General features: G+C 35.4%; 1 protein-coding gene across 1 annotated transcript in view; it reads left to right on the top strand.

Annotated features, from left to right (window-relative positions):
- msh3 (mutS homolog 3 (E. coli)) overlaps positions 1-18,473 on the top strand; it is a 78,249-nt gene that overhangs the window by 43,667 nt on the left and 16,109 nt on the right. The window contains exon 21 of the mRNA XM_073841197.1: positions 6,046-6,232. Coding sequence (XP_073697298.1) covers positions 6,046-6,232 — 187 coding nt within the window. The remainder of the gene's footprint in view (positions 1-6,045; positions 6,233-18,473) is intronic.

Genomic DNA, 18,473 nt, shown 5'->3' with positions numbered 1-18,473 from the left:
GCTCTACATGATCCCAGCCAAGGAATATTGTTCTTATCTAGTGAAATGAGACTAAAAAACGACTAGTCGACTAGTCACGTTGGAAAGGTCATGTGTGACGTAGGCGGAAGTACAGACCCAGTGTTTTCAAAGCGAACGTGCAAAGAAAGTCAAACACAAAAAAATGTCGGACAATTTTTAAGTTGGAGAAGAAAATGAGATGGAGTTTTTCGCTCTACAGTACCTTTTTAAACTGAGGTATACAGACAAAGAACTAGCCACGTGTGACCTTTCTAACGTGATTATGTAATACACAAAGTAATAGACGTGCATCACAGAACTTTTGTGGTTAAAAAGTATATAATTTTTTTATTTTATTTTGAAAATGGCAGATCGTTTTGCTAGATAAAACCTTTATTCCTCAGCTGGGATCATGTAGAGCCTTTAAAAGGAGTAGTTCACTTTCAGAACAAAAATTTACAGATGTACTCACCCCCTTGTTCAAGATGTTCATGTCTTTCTTTCTTCAGTCGTAAAGAAATGATTTGAGGAAAACATTTCAGGATTTCTCTCCATATAATGGACTTCTATGGGGCCTGCGAGTTTGAACTTCCAAAATGCAGTTTAAATGCAGCTTCAAAGGGCTAGATAATGTCTTATCTAGTGAAACGATCGGTTATTTTCCAAAAACATTTACAATTTATGTACTTTTTAATCTCAAACGCTATTCTTGCCTAGCTCTGAGTGAACTCTGTGTATTCCAGTTCATGACAGTTAGGGTGTGTCGAAAAACTCCCATCTCATTTTCTCCTCCAACTTCAAAATTGTCCTACATCGCTGCAGAAGTACCGACCCAGTGTTTACAAAGTGAATGTGCAAATAAGATCAAACACCCTTTACAAAAAAAAGGTAAAACACCGATGTAGGTCGATTTTGAAGTTGGAGGAGATACCCTAATTGTCATGAAGCGGTATACACAGAGTACACACAGAGCTTGACAAGACGAGCATTTGAGGTTAAAAAGAAAATATTTTATTAATATTATTTTTTAGAAAATAACCAATCATTTTGCTAGATAAGACCCTTCTTTCCTCAGCTGTGATCGTTTAGAGCCCTTTGAAGCTGCATTTTGGAAGTTCAAACGCGGGGGCACCATAGAAGTCCATTATATGGAAAGAAAGCCTGAAATGTTTTCCTCAAAAAACATAATTTCCTTACGACTGAAAAAAGAAAGACATGAAAAGGGGGGAGGACATTATCTGTAAATGTATGTTCTGAAAGTGAACTACTCCTTTGGACCTTCAACCCATTGATCCCCATTGAAGTCCACAACCTGATCTCATGACGAAAACATACCTCTGGGAACTTTTTCGTAAGACGTGAAATAAGTACCAGTAAGTACATATCACTGCTGTTTCCAATAGAAATGAACACTAGAGGCGGTAAGACAGTGAGCACTTGTAATTCGTACACAGTTATAATTACAGCTCCATATGTTTCGTTTTCTGGACGTAACAAGCTTGCTTGGTAGCTCAGCTGGCACAGAATTGCACTTAGGATACGGAATCCTTGGGTACGAATTCCGTGAAAAACATGACAATTAAAAAGCTGAAATGTGAGAAATTGAAAACCAAGCTAAAATGGCATGCTTACGATTTGCGTGTTTACGTCACATTCACTTTTGTTCATACTATTGGGAAGGTTTAGGTGTAGTGCAGATAGTACGTTATTTTGCATTAGCATTAGAGTTATAGCGTCACTCACTGGACATTTCAAGTCAGAACTGTGGTGACACCAAACCAATCTAAAAAAAAAAAACGTACCATATCCGTTTCAGATCACTGTTTTAGCACTTTAGCATTTCACACATTTTGTGTCACAAAATGTACATGATGCTACGTATTTCAGGTCTTGCGAAAATGTTCCAACAAGTACATTTTTGTCATGATATCTGGCTCAAAGTCCATTATATGGAGAAAAATCCAGGAATGTTTACCTCAAAAACCTTAATTTCTTTTCGACCGAAGAAAGAATGACATGAACGTCTTGGATGACATTGGGGTGAGTAAATTATCACAAGAATTTTATTCTGAAAGTTTTAAGGTGTTTTTGCAATTCGTTGTTAATTATCATGCATGTAGGCTTATATTATTTGAGAGACTGTATGGAATGTTTAATTTACTTTGTTTACAAAGTTTTAATTTATCACAGTTTTCATTTTATTTAATTTTTGCATTCATGCAGGCATTGTGTGTCAACTTTTCAGGCACAGCAGGATGCTTATTCATCTTATTTATAGTGACATTCCCATAATGTCTGTTAAAACTGCAGAAGTCTTGCACATATGTGTGAGTCTTTGGTCAGACAGACAGTGTTTTGTCTTTTTTTTTCCTCCACTGACGGAACACTTTTATTGAAAAGCACTTAAGGTTTGGAAGCTCTTTTCTCCCTCTTTGTTTTGGTTGCGATGGAAACAGGAAGTTAAGTGCAATACAAAAAATAAATGAAACATGTAGACTTAAATGAAACCTTTTAAAGTAAAAAAGTAAATCTTTCATAGTAAAGAAGAAAATATATTTTCTCTGAAATATCTAAATCTTTTTTGATTTTCATAGCACCGTCTGACCTTATTGTGTTTATTGCTTCAGTCTTAGATTGCTTTTATGGCAACCAGACTGAAACGTGACCAATTTTGAATTGTTTCTATGAGAAAACTGTGCATATATATTAAGCATATGAGACACAAAACAGAATCAAACTAGCCATCAAAGTCTCTGATAAATTCTAATTATACTTGACTCAAAATGGAAATGTGGTTGTGCAGCTCAAGCTCTGTTCCCGGGTGAAATCTGCTAATGAAAACCCTGAAGAAAAACATGAAAATGAAATGTAGTCAAAATGTTTGAATGTTAACATACAAGAAAACATTTAGAGACAAATACGAAAGCAACAAAAATAGAATGAAATTGGCATTTTGTTAATGTGGCTCACAGCAAAGCAGACTACATATACCATCTGTGTTCTCTCTCAAGCGTGGCCAAGAGCTGCACTATTAGTCCAGTTAAAGCTTGTCTGTGGCGTTTTATTCAATTTAAAAGTAGGATGAAGCCCCTTATCAAGATAATGGGAATGATTTTCAGATTAGCTGTTAACAAAGAATAATTCTGTGTTCTGGGGATCTTTGTACATGACCTGTAATGGCCAGCACATTAATTGGCTCATATCTTGCTTAATGCTGTTGCAATTGGCCTGAATTAGAGAGGCTTTGCATTGTGCTTTCCTACTAACCACTGGGAAAAGAAAAGAATAGAAGAAAAATTCAAACATTAACACTGTTTAACACAACAAGAGTCCTGCGGTACAAACATACCCTAGAGGTTTGATCACCCCATACAAGGTGATTTTTCAACACCGTCAACTTTTTCCTGCACTCTCAGCACCTTATGAAATAATGAGGTGCTGCATTTGCCTAAGCCATGTGATCTCTGTGTGGTGTTCATATTTGAAGGGAGTGATCCTATAGCCTTGAAAAATTTAATCAGCTGCCAACTATTTTTTTTAGTCACCCTGGCTTTAAAAGGTTCTTCACAGCGATGCAATAGAATGCATTTTTGGTTTCACAAAGAACCATTCAGTCAAAGAACCATCTGTATGGAGCTTATTTTATGACAAATGTATTTGAATTTGAATTGTTTAAATTTGAAAAAAAAAAAAAAAAAGTGTCATTTAGCAAAACTGAATATTATGTGGCATTTAACATATCTCTGAATTCGTTTTTTACTTGAATATTGAACAATTGAAATTTAACACAATTGAATTTTTTTTAAGCACACATTCACGCAGAGTGGTTAAAGTATTATTGTTATCGGTTGCTAATTTGAATCAGTATTTTACCACAAAAACAATACCTTAAAAATGAAAAGACGCAGGTTTTGTCATTTTTAGAAATTTCTTAAATCAGTGAATAATTTATTTCGGGGGGGAAAATTATACGTAATTATGTGTATGGAATTCCCATTGTATAATCAATCAAAAGTATTTTACAGAGATATAGCCTATATATAAAAAAAGAAAATGCGTGTATGAGTTGGTTTGACGGGTAAAATAACAATTACGTGCAAAATGTCATAGTTAACTGTTTCTGACATGAAAACTATGCTATAGGCTAGTCATAGTCCCATAAAATGATAAATGGCAAATAAAATTAAATGTGACCTTGTTGTTGACAACTATGGCAATGTCTGCCCCAAAACCTCACAAAACACTTCTACTAAGACAGAAAGCGGCAGCCGCGTGGTGATTCCAGCGTGTCATTACCTCGACAAAACGATCTTGTGGCCACAACATATTACGATCCCATGAGTTAAAATGTTGTGGCCACAACAAATGTAGTGAATCGAACATTTCCCCTTCTGATCACAGTAAATGCTTAATTTTGACTTTCTGTTTGATCTGAATTTCTCTGTTTGAATTTTGAAGATTGAATTTGATGTTCTGAATTTCTTCTTTATCTTGAAAATGTAAAGTTGTATTTTTAAAAACTGGATATTTGCAGTCTAAGAATTCAGAACAACAAATCTGCTGTTTTAAAATGCGTGTCTTTAAAAAAAACTGCCATTAAAAAATTAAATTGTGTTCAATTTCAAATGTTCAATATTTAAGTTAAAAAAAAATAATTTAGAAGTATGTTAAATATCACATAATGTTTAGTTTTGTTAAATGACACTTGTCAATAATTTAATGTTACACAATTCAAATTCAAATAGCTTTGTCATAAAATAAGCTCCACACATCTCTTTCTTACCTTTTTATTCTTTCGCCACAGAGAACGTTTTGTGAAACAAAAAGGTTCTTCAGATGTTAAAGATTCTTTATGGAACCACTGGACAAAAAAGGCTCTTCTATGGCATTGTGAAGCTCCTTTATTTTTAAAAGTGTAATGCTTTTCAAGAGTGTTTGTAAGTTGCTTTCGTAATCATCTGCCTCTCACTTGAGATTTTGTAATGAGGCTTAACTGCTGTCACTGAAGAACCTTTCCAACAATTCGGTTTACAAAAGCTATTTGTAAAAAGTTGCTCTTAGTTTAAAATCATTGTGACAACCCTAATGGTTGAGGAATTATGTCCCTTTAACTAATGAGGTAAAGGGATAATTCAGCGAAAAAGAAAATTCTGTCATTTACTTGCAGTCAGGTTGTAGTAAACCTGTATGGCTTTATTTCTTCTGTGTAACTATAAATCAGTATAATAAAAGAGAATTTGAGAAAAATTGTCAAACTACCATGAGTATGGTCCAAAAATTGTGCCCTATACAATTTATATGTCAGTATACTCTACTCACAGAGAACAATTTGTAATATAGTGCTTGAGTCATATGAATGACTTTAAGGGTGCTTTTGTATCCATTTTGAAGTTTAAAAGGATAGTTCACTCAAAAATATGAATTCTGACCCTGCATAGACAGCAATATAAACTTGCAAATTTCACCTCTTCCATGTCAGTCTTCGACACATCTGTGAACGCGAGTCAAAGACAGATACGGAAGAGACAAAATTATTGAATTAAGCCATTATTTTAGTTTTATTTGTGCACAAAATGTATTCTCATAGCTTTATAAAATGATGGTTGAACCACTGATGTCATATGGACTATTTTAACAATGTCCTTACTACTTTTTTGGGCCTTGAACGTGTCAATTGCATTGCTGTCTGGTGTCTATGCAGGGTCAGATAGCTTTTGTATTTCATTAAAAGTATCTTAATTTGTATTCCAAAGATGAACAAGGGTCTTGCTGCTTTGGAACCACATGAGGGTGAGTAATTAATGACAAAAACTTCATTTTTGAGTGAACTATCCCTTTAAAGGTTTTAGTCCCATCCATTGTAGTTGTATGGATACGATTAATTGGCACATTTTTCCTTTTACTTAAATTTTTCATTTTCTGTTAACAGAAGACAAAAAGTCATGCAGATTTAGAGCAGTGTGAGGGTGATAAATCATCATTTTTACCAATTTAAGTTTGTTTACAGACTAATTTAATTTGCTCAACTGGTTTTGGTTCTGACAGAATGGGAGCGTCTGACAACATCTCAAGAGGTAGGAGCACCTTTATGGAGGAGCTTGTGGAAGCATCAGATATTTTGGCCCGTGCCACATCCCGGTCCCTGGTCATCCTGGATGAGCTTGGTCGAGGCACCAGCACTCACGACGGCATCGCCATCGCTTATGCCACCCTAGAGTCCTTCATCAGAGACGTAAGTGAGACCGAAAGACTTGGAGGCCTTGCTTGGCAAATATACCTCAAGGCGAAGGATGTGATTCTGTCATTTTTTCATGCCAGATTATAACATGCCGTATAGTAACGCAGTTCATCCAGAATGACTTGTAGTATAATTATTGGAGGGAGATTCCCTGTGTCGTAGCCTGTGGTTATGTGTTCTGTTTACAAGCTAAAAAAAGAGGACTGTGATTTCAGTAATTCTACAGTTCTCAGGTCACTGCTACTTTGGATTGAACCCAGCTCCCAAATCCTTAACCCTAATGTTGCATGGCAAGCCAAGCCACTAATCCGCAAATATTTGGCCATTTTGAAAATATCAGCATTTGTGTTGTCTCTGCCTTGAGTCATTCAAATGAATAAGAAGGTGTGTCCAAACGTTTGGTCTGTACTGCAGATATGAATTCAACTGAAAAAACTTGTGAAAAAATATCTTTCAGGTGGTCAAATAGCAAATAGTGGAGCTCTGCAGCCACCTACTGGTAAAAGTTATTTTTTTTTACTTTTAAAACTGGATTTTCCAAAAGATGGGCAAAAATCTTACACTAAACCATGTGAAATTATCCATTTTATCCCCATGAATTAAAGTTAGAAATGTGGGTCTTTTATAAAGTGAATTTTACATAAAAAAAGCAGTTTTTGTATAAAAACCCATTTAAAAAAATATTTATTTAATAATTTATATATATTTAAAAAATATCACTAACCCATTGAAAACTGCACAAATGTAGAGTAAAAACTTAATAAACAGAAAAATATACAGTACAGACCAAAAGTTTGAACACACCTTCTGATTCATTTGAATGAGAAGGTGTGTCCAAACTTTTGGTCTGTACTGTATACAGCACATTTGGTTGTGTAAGTGTTCACTTATATACACTCACTGGCCACTAGGGGTGTGCGATATTGACAAAAACATATTATCTTGACATTTATTGGGATTTTTTTTCGATAACGATAATTAAACAAAATTTTGTTGAGTGTGTTTTTGTGCTGGTACCTTGGCTGGTTAAGGCCTGTCATGGATAAGTAAATATGACACTAAAACCACTAGTCGGTAGCAACAAGTCCAGCTACTTCCAGACTAAAAATTTATAGATAATTTACTCACCCATCTTGTCATCCAAGAAGTTCATGTCCTTCTTTCTTCAGTCGTAAAGAAATAGTTTTTTTTTCTCTATATAGTGGACTTCTATGGTGCCTGTGAGTTTGAACTTCCAAAATGCAGTTTAAATGCAGCTTCAAAGGGCTCTAAACGATCCCAGCCGAGGAAGAAGGGTCTTATCTAGCGAAACGATTATTTCTATTATTATTTTTTAGGGCCGGGACTTTAACGCGTTAATTTAGATTAATTAATTACACAAAAATAACGCGTTAAAAAATTTTAACGCATTTTAATCGCACTTAGTTTTGCACCGCGCCGGCGGAACGTTTCTCACTGGATGAGATTCGGCGGACCGATTATACTGGAGCACCAACTAGCGTTCAGATAAGCTGCGTCCGTCCTAAATAGTATTGTATGTCCCAAATCGTAGTATGTTTAAAAAAGTATTCCAAAGATTCCCGGATGGTCTACTACTTAACGATCAATGCACACTCTAACGGCTAATATTGCCCACAACACACTGCGCCGTGAACGAGGATTCGATTAGAACTACAAACACGCATAAAAAGTGTTAAAAAACTACAAACATGGAGGATATGCGCGACCAACGGACAGGTAGAGAAAGGGGTTTGAGTGATAAATAATCAGTGTGTAACCTGATAAAAATATTTTTTAAATGTTATCCGCGTTATATTCCATGTGCAGCAACATTTATAATGATAGGTTTGGTCATTAACGTTTAAATGCATAATTAAGCAAACACAAGAGCAGAGTTCTCGGCATGAAAGACTTGTTAAAGAACGTGCCTCTTAATTTCTCTCTAATACGGTAGAAAATTAAATTAAACTAAATGTAGATAATGTTAACTGTGATGATTGACAGGGCAGTTTAAACAGTGACAGGATTCAGGTAACTAAGCAACAGAGCGTCCGTTAAAGAAGCAGTTATGACGAAGTAGTATGTCCCAAAGCTTGCCTACTAATCTGCTACATTCTCAAAAGTATGTACTTTTCTTCACAAAAAGAGTACATACTTATAGGGCATAGGGTTGTGACGATGAGGAAATTTTCCCACCGGTTAATCGACACGTGACAACACCGGTAATACCGGTATCACCGTGGGGGGTGGGGGTTTCCCTTTCTCTCTTTTTTTTCTGCTTTTAAATACATGTAATCTTGCCTCAACTGACGCTGATGTTTGGGGCGGTGTGAACGCACCAAAATAAATGCGTGCGTATTATACTTTCACTTTCAGTTTTGCGGGAATTGGCAATTCGGCGTCTATTGTTTGAATGGACGACAAAGTTTGCAGATTGCCTCATTAATGTTTTCAGGTTCCCTTTTTGCATTTGGTTTAGTGGTGCCCGGAGAAGTGGGTATACGCTTAATTTATAAATTCCACCAACCCCCTAGACGTGACTCTTGGCAATCTCTGATGAAATCTGTCGGGTTTTTTATAAGAGACTTTTTCAACTTATTTGAACGCATTTGTTTACTGGATCCCTGGACTGATACGTTTACAGGGGTTCACTGGTTGAAGAAATTTCTGATCGTAAAAAACGGCTTCTTTTTATTTGTTGGGTATTATTTTCGTTATTATGTATTATGTAAATTACTGGGGTGCGGGAGATGGAGCGGCGCAGCCAGGCACATCAAATATATTTCAAAGCAAGCCGGTGCCACGGTCCTGACTGCGTCTTTTTTGGGTGTTTTTAAACGAATATTTACATGATTTTGGCTAATGCAGGACACTACTGAATGATGCGCATCAGAGGGGATTAGCAGTGGGTACGCAAAGCCGCCTGATAAAGAAGTGGGTATACGCCGTATACCTGATACCCTCAACTACACTCAAAATATTGCCAAACAGACGCTTTTGCATTGCGTTTTGACACTAAATCGTCTGCCATTCTCTTTCTGTCCTCTCATTCTCCTCACGTGATAAATTAAATATGACGCATTGTAGCTATGTTCAGTTCTTAATTATAGTGCATGCTCTCGTCTTAAGTAAATTATTTAGAATTATATTTTCCATTTAATTCAAATAAGTATTTTATTTAAAAAAAAACGAATACTTAAAAAAAAAAATGTGGGGACGGTGTCACGGTGGAAAAGTGATGTCACCGGTGTTGCGTCTTAAAACCGGTAACACCGTCAACACCGTCTACCGTGGCAAGCCTAATAGGGCATAGTATAAGTAGGTGAATTGGGACGCAGCAAAACAAACCACAGTGAACATGGACAAAAAAGCTGATGAGACCGCTTTGGTTGGCCCAGTGGATGGGAAATTTTGTTATAAAAAACGAATGGATGAAAGTGTCGATAAGAGCATGGTTGTGTGCAAGCTATGCAACAAGGAATTCGCATATCACCGCAGGACATCGAGCATATTGCTACACTTAATGGCAATATTGAACAAAAATAAACAATATTTTGTTGCTTAAGCTTATGTATTCAGTCATTATTCAATGGTATACTAAAAATCCATGTAAAAATCTTACTTCTCACTGTTCTCAGGTCAAATATTTATATGCGATTAAAATGCGATTAATTTCGATTAATTAATTACAAAGCCTCTAATTAATTAGATTAAATTTTTTAATCGAGTCCCGGCCCTATTTTTTTTTTTTACAATAACAATTTATATACTTTTTTTAACCTCAAATGCTCATCTTGTCTAGGTCTGTGTGTACTCTTTGTATTATAGTTCAAGACAGTTAGGGTATGTCGGAAAAACTCCTTCTACTAACTATTAAAAACTACTTCAAATTCATCCTACATTGCCGTTTTACCTTTTTTTGTAAAGGGTGTTTGATCTTCTTTGCATGTTCACTTTGTAAACACTGGGTCAAGGATTTTAAAGTAGGAGGAATAAAAGTTTTTTGACATACCCTAACTGTCTTGAACCGGTGCACATATAACTAGACAAGATGAGCATTTGAGATTAAAAAGTATATAAATTGTCAATGTTGATTATTTCGCTAGATTAGTCCCTTCTTCCTCAGTTGGGATCATTTAGAGCCCTTCAATGGCATCATTGAAGTCCACTATATGGAGAGAAATCCTGAAATGTTTTCCTCGAAAAAAAAAAATGTCTTCATGACTGAAGAAAGAAAGACATGAACATCTTGGATGAAAAGAATCATTAATTGAATCATTCATTCAAACGAAAAATCAAGCAAGTGACTGTCTTTATGAATGGATCATTGAATCATTGAGTCAAATGTTTAATTCAATCACAGATTCATTCAGGAACGAAACACTGCAGTTTTGCTCTGAGGTGCACAAGTGTTCTGATCCGACTTGGTTTGAAAGTGTTTTCATTGACGAAACAAGAAAAAAAATTGTTTCTTAAACTGGTGTAAAAAGCAATCATGCTCATGTGATAATATTTAGGAAAGCGGCACTGTTGCTTATGTGATTATGAACTATATTAATATAAAAAACAAAATCCAATTCAGGGATATTTTTTGCTTTAATTACTTGAATTATAGTGTATGGAAGCCCATTTCCACCACTGAATTAAAAAAAAGGTTATTTAAATTTTTATCTCTGAATTGCGTGATCTGACTTTTTTTTTTTTCCCACAAATTTAAATTTATATGTCAAATTTCTGCCTTTTTTTTTTTCTCAGAATTGTGAGATATTGTTACGTCCCATTTAGGGACCAACATAAGAAAGCCATTCTAAAACCAACAATTCCCAACTAGCAATTGTGAGTTATAAACTGCACTTTTCAGGGGGGCGGGGGAGACTGATATGTTTTCCGAATTGCAAGGTTATATCTCACAATTCCGACTTAACTCACAATTATGAGAAATAAAGTTAGAATTGTGAGTTTATATTTTGCAATTCGGATAATATTTCTTAGAGTCTCGTTGCTCTTTTTTGTCTTCTATTTCTGACTCTCAATTGCAATTTTATATCATGAAATTCTGAGAAAAAGTCTGAATTGTGAGTTTATATCTCACAATTCTGACTTTATAATTCACAGTTGCAGGTTATACAGTGTATCTCACAATTCTGACTTTTTTCTCAAAAAGTAGCAATTACCTTTTTTAATTTTTTATTCAGTGGTGGAAACGGACTTACGTAAAACATAAATAGGTTCATTTTAATAGGCTTCATCACAAAGTGAAAGCTGGATTTTCAAGATGTGTTTTTGTTTGTTTTTTACAAAGTGACATACTCAGTAATGTCAGCTCGCATATCACTAAAACAACAATTACGATATAATTACTGACAGTAAATATCGGACACCCCTACCAGACACTTTATTAAGTGGCTGCCTCTCCTATCAGCTAAAAACAGGAAACTAACACTACAATTTGCAAGGGCTCACCAAAGTTGGACAATATAAGATTGGAAAAGGGTTCCCTGGTATGAGAATCTCAATTTCAATTTCTGCTGCCAAATTTAGATTTTAGAGTCAAAATTTGGCATAAACAAAATGAAAGCATGGATCCATCCTGCCTTGTGTCAACAGTTCAGACTGCTGCTCATAGTATAATTTGGAAGAGATATTTTCTTGGCACACTTTGGGCTCCTTGGTACCTATTGAGAATTGTTTAAACACCACAACCTACTTGAATATTGTTGCTGACCATGTCCATCCCTTTATGACCACAGTTTACCCATCTTGTGATGACTACGTCCAGCAGGATAAAGTAATGTCACAAATCATCATAAACTTCTTGAACATAATAATGAGTTCACTGTCCTCAAATGGCCTCCATAGTCACCAGATATCAGTCCAAAAGAGTACCTTTGGGATGTGGTGGAGATTTATATCATGTATATGTGGCAAAAGGGGGTCCAACCTGGTACTAGTAGGAAGTACCTAATAAGAAGGAAACTTGTTTCAATCTATCAGTTGTTGTTTGGATTTTGAGATTCGGTCGTTTACATCCCAACTAAATTGCAAACCCTTGAAAGGATCCATAGGATGTCAAATGGAAGGTTTTTAGCTCTTTGGTATTCAAGGGATACCTTGCATCTCCAGTGTGCTTTGTTAACTTGCAAATTTGACAGGTAAAGACTATTTAAACTCACAGGAGAACGACCATGTGTTAGACATGATAAAATGACATTCTGATTGGACAGCTGTGTTTACCATCAGCGGTGTTTACCATGAATTCCTCTGCTAAATGAAAAACTCACATGAGTCACAGCCTAGAATCACAAGAGCCAAAATGATGCCTTGTTAAAAGTGTAAACCTTATTAAAGCACTCACAGTTTTAATAACAGTTCTCTGGCATCTGGCAGCATTTGAAGGTTTGATGTGCAGCATGTCCATAGTAGGAGCCATTCTGACAGAAATTAAAATTGTTTTTCTTCCAATTGCAACAGGGTCAAAAATTCTCTGTAACTTAGTAGCGAGACTTAATGGTTTATACTGCAAAGCAAAGCATCAAGGGATATGCTAGACTCAAGGGAGCCTATTCCTCCCTAGACACATAGAAAAAATATCTTACACCAGTTCATCCTTGGGGACAAAGTATATTGAGAGTCTCCCTGTTTATCTCCTATGAGACACACTTGTTTAGAGCTGCTATGTGTAGAGTTTTTTCTAAATTTAACCATTTGTAGGTTGATTTTCCCAAAAGTTTAAATGTTTTAAACAAGTACTCAACCAATGGTGTGAGTTTGGGGTGGGACTATCTGTTCGACCAATGGCTGATAAAGAAAGTGTGAGGAAACCTCGTGTTTTCAAGATTAACACAGTTAAATACAGAATACAACTCAAAAGATGGAAACCTTAGCCACATAATTGGGGGCTTTGTGACACCAACGGTGCAGAAATTTCACTCTTTAGCTTTAAATAATCAAATATTTTGATCTACTGTTTATACTAGATTGGTTTGGTCTTATTTACGGCATCCTCCGCAGGTATAAATTTAGCAACAAATGATTGTCAATATATAAGTCACTTCACACCACTTGAACACTAAAGTTTGCTGCCAAGTTAAATAAAATGGATTCTTGTAAAATTGGCAATCCTGTGTGTGGCAAATTAAAAGTGCTAATTAGTTGGTTGTTGGCTGTAGTTGCTCATATTGAAGGTAAACGTCACCTTAGATGGCTTGCTGGTGTTTGGGCTGTCAGAAGGTGGGCTCCATTGGGTATTGCATAATGTTGTGTATCTCTATGGCATTGGCTCAGGTGCAAGATCTATCACTCTTTCTTTTTCTATTTTGCTCTCTTTCTCCCACCACAGGTCTCTTGTACTGATACTGCCTTAGGCTGGAGTTATTTATTTATTGGCACATGGACGGGCTTGTTTGCCGCAACTCAGCTGTGATACAGAATAGCCAAGGCATTGTTGCTGTTTGTCGTCATCTTAGATGCTTCATGTCGTTCTCATGTTTTCCTCTTCTTTTCCTCTTACTCAGATTTTTAGTGTGAGGTGTTTGCCCTTAAAACAGGGTGACGGTTTTCTGTCAGTTGAATAGTCAAATAGGAAGTTCTAAGTAATCTCAGATATTCATCACCCTGTGTAGGGAATATGTCAATAGGCATATAAATGGTACAAATAAGGAACTTCAACAGTAAACTTAAGTTTAAAAGCAATTTCAATGGGTTTTCATTTGGTAACCTATTTTCTCTTACCTTTCCATGCCACCTGTAACCTCACATCTCAGCCTTATATGTGACCCTGAACCACAAAACCAGTCTTAAAGGGATAGTTCACCCAAAAATGAAAATTTGATGTTTATCTGCTTACTCCCAGGGTATCCAAGATGTAGGGGACTTTGTTTCCCCAGTAGAACACAAACAAAGATTTTTAACTCAAACTGTTGCAGTCCGTTAGTCATATAATGGCAGTGAATGAGGACCAAACCTTTGAAAGGTAAAAAAAAACATGCACAGACAAATCCAAATTAAACCCTGCAGCTTGTGACGATACATTGATGTCCTAAGACATGAAACGATCGGTTTGTGCGAGAAACTGAACAGTATTTATATAATTTTTTACCTTTGATACACAGCAATATCCAACTGTCCTGAGAGCGAGCTCAGCATCCAGTGCGTAATGTGTACGCGCTCTGGCGTAGTATACGCAAACACTGCAAGCAATCTGTCGTGTGTATACGACACTCATTGTTTACACAGTGCACAGAGATTGTGGGTATAGCGGCTAATCAAAATGGTAATTACTTGCTCTTATCCTGATTCTTCAAACCGATTTAAAGCTAAAAGATTACATTTGCTGGCGCAAACTCATCTGGGACTGTTCACCGATTTCCCCTTCCGGCGTTTGAATATACTACGCTAGAGATACTGTTCAGTTTGTCTCAAAAAACGATCGTTTTGTGTCTTAGGACATCAATGTATCATCACGAGCCACAGGGTTTAATTTGGATTTGTCTGTGCATGTTTTTTTTTAACTTTCAAAGGTTTGGTGCCCATCCACTGCCATTATATGACTAACAATCTGCAACGGTTTGAGTTAAAAATCTTTTTTGTATTCTACTGAAGAAACAAAGTCACCTACATCTTGGATGTCCTGGGGGTAAGCAGATAAACATCAAATTTCATTTTTGGGTTAACTATCCCTTTAGGCAGCACGGGTATATTTGTAGGAATAGCCAAAAATACATTGTATGGGTCAAGATTGTTGATTTTATACCAAAAGTAAAGATCATATTCAATGAAGATATTTTGTAAATTTCTTACCTTAAATATATCAAAACATAATTTTTTATTAATAATATGCTTTGCTTCAACTTCATTTGGACAACTCTAAAAACTATTTTCTCAATAATTAGACTTTTTTTGCACCCTCAGATTCCAGATTTTCAAATATTAGTATCTAAATTTTCTTTCATTCAAAGACTTATACTTGATTGCATTTTACTTGAATGAATGCTCTACATAAGTATATTAAACATCAAATATGTTCTGATTGGGTGTGATTGTGCCACGTCATTGTACATGTTCGCTTTTAGTGAGGTGAGACAAATTATTTGACAAATTACTGACAAATTAGTCACTGAAAACGTGCGTCTCGCCTAGTGGGGGGACATGGTGTCAGACGGCTCAGCCATGGGCCTTTCACTGACCATCTGATGCTCATTGCTCACACAATTGGCATGAGCTGTTTGTTTCAAAGCTGTTGATGTATTATGGAAAACAAAATGACTGTGTTTAAATACATGGTGGTCCTTTTTAAGGCAAGCCTCATTATCACTGTTGCTCATATTTGGGGTTAAGGGTTTGTTGTTTTGTACAGAGTTTAACAGTGAGGCTTTTTTGTTGCAATTCAGTAGTTCATTAGAGGGATGTTGAATGAAGTCGTTATTTTTGTTTTCATTGCACACAGAAAGTGTTCTTGTAGCTTCATAAAATGATGGTTGAACCACTGATGTCACATGGACTATTTGAACAAGGTACTAACGATCTTTCTGGGCCTTGAATGTGGTAGTACCGTTATTGTCTATGTAGGGTCAGAACACTCTTGTATTTCATTAAAAATATCTTAATTTGTGTTCTGAAGATAAACGTAGGTCTTACAGGTTTGGAACGACATTTTTTCACTCCTTCCAAGGTTTTTTATTGTAATTTAATTTAAGTGAACTGGATTTTTTAACTGGATGCTACAAACTTTATTAGGGATTTTATTTTGTTGTATAGTTGTTTATTTTCGATTTTTAGAATTCTAGAATTCTTATGCCCACCAAGGCTACAATTAGTTGATACTTTATTATTACAGTAAAAGCAGTAATATTGTAAAATATTTTTACAATTTAAATTAACTTTAAATTAACTTTTATTTTAATGTATTTTGAAATACAAGTTACTCCTCTGAAGGTAAAGCTGAATTTTCATAATTTCTCTCTTATATGATCCTTCAGCATTTTAATATGCTGATTATTATCACAGTTTAAAAAAAGATGTTGCTTAATATTATTGTGGAAAATGTGTGGTTTTTTTTTTTTTTGGATCCTTTGATTTAATGGAAATTTCAAAAGAACGGCATTTATTTAAGTAGAAATCTGTTGTTGCATTTTAAATGTACTTACTGTCACTTTTGTTAAATTTAATGCATATTTTCTAAATAAGATGTGTATGGTATATTGCTGTTTAAAAGTTTGTTATCAGTAAGATTTTTAATGTTTTTAAAGAAGTCTTTTATGCTTATCAAGGCTGTGTTTATTTGAAAAATACAGGACAAAACAGTAATATTGTCAAATCTTATTGTGATTTAAAATAGTGGTTTTCTATTTTAATATACTTTTAAATATAATTTATTCCTGTGATGCAAAGCTGAATTTTCAGCATCAATACTCCAGTATCTCAGTGCCACATGATCCTGCAGAAATCATTTTTTTAATATGCTGATTTATTGTCATTGTTTGGAACTGTTTTATGTTTTTTTTTTTTTTTAATCCTGTCATACTTTTTCAGGATTCTTTGATGAATAAAACATTAAAAAGAACAGTGTTTATTTAAAATAGAAATCTTTTGTAACAATATACACAACCGTTTTAATTTTTTTGCAAAGAAATTAATACTTTTATTCAGCAAGGATTGGTGTTAAATTGAATTGATAAAAAGTGAGAATAACGATTTATATTTCAAATAAATACTGTTCTTTTTAACGTTTTTTTTTTTTTCATAAAAAATCCTAAAAAAATATAAAGAGGCACAACTATTTCCAGCATAGATAATAAATCAGCATATTAGAATGATTTCTGAAGGATGTGACATTGAAGACTGGAGTAATGGCTGATGAAAATTCAGAAATCAATTCTATTTTAAAGTATATTAAAATAGAAAATAGAAAAGTTATTTTTTTGCAATGATATTTCATGATACATTTTTTTCCTATATTTTTTTTTCATCAAATAAATGGAACTTTGAGCATAAGAGACTTTAAAAAACATTAAACATCTTACTGATCCCAAACTTTTGAACAGCAGTGTATATGGTTACTAAATATAGTTATTTTTTTTAATCAAAGCTAAGAATTACACCCAGATGAATTTTGCAGGCTTAAAAAGCATTGAACAGAGGCCCCACACATATCCAGAGAGATCATGTCATAGAGACTTGTGGGTTCAATCAACAAGCCACCATCCAGAATGCCCTAGCAATTCCATAGCAATGCATAAAATCTTTCTGAACTGTGCAGTAACTATGTACCAACAAGGTGATCGTGACTTTCACGGGCAAGCACCACTCACATTTTTCTCAGAAAATGTACAAATGCAGTGTTATTTTGCATACTAGAATCCACTTAGAATATCATGAGCATTATATGCTAAGACTCACGCTGCACAGCTGGAGTTGTGACACTGAGCGCTCGCAGAGGTTCAAAACTAAAACGCATCAGTGTTTGTTCAAGCATGCGCTTCATATTCAAATCCCCCCCTTCACACTAGAACAGCTTTTTGTCCATGCCCGTTTGCCTTTACAGTGCATACATGTGTCCTGGCAGCATCTTGCAGAGAGTGTCTGCACATCGCCATGGCAACAAGGCTCAGTCGTTCACCTGCGCTGTATTTAAGAATGTAAATACGTTTGTTGTGTAACACCGTTGAATGATGTGCATCGCCTTGACGCAGAACTTTCTTCTGTGGGCAATAGGTAGTGGAGCAGCGCTGGTTGCCATAGCAAAGCACTCGGAGCACATGTGAGAGGCAGACAGAGTCCCTCCTCAGTACTTAGAGAGAGCATTTCCAAGATGAGATATCTGAGAGTTGACAAAGTCATGACAACGTCATGTCAGTCGGAACTTCGCACTAGATCTCAAACAAAGGTTTTTCCTTTAGTTGTTTTAAAGTAGCCTTGAAGAACTCTCCTTTTCTGTCAGTGGCTGCTAGTTTCATCATACTGGACTGGGTTTTTGTCCTTGGTTTTTATTTGAGTTTGAGGTTCTGCTTCACATGTTTGTATAATAAACAGCAAATGTGTTTAGTTGCGATTGTGTCACATGACTCTGCAACTGCGCATTCATTCGGACATATACAGTTGAAGTCAAAAGTTTACATACACCTTGCATTATCTGCAAAATGTTGATTATTTTACCAATATAAGAGGATTTTTTTGTATTTAGGACTGATCTGAATAAGATTGTTTGTTTCCCATAAAAGACGTTTACCTATAGTCC

The sequence above is a fragment of the Garra rufa genome, chromosome 5, assembly GCF_049309525.1.
Source record: "Garra rufa chromosome 5, GarRuf1.0, whole genome shotgun sequence".
NCBI lineage: Eukaryota > Metazoa > Chordata > Actinopteri > Cypriniformes > Cyprinidae > Garra > Garra rufa.
Note: the sequence above shows the minus strand (reverse complement) of the source record. Positions and strands in the feature narration are given on the sequence as shown.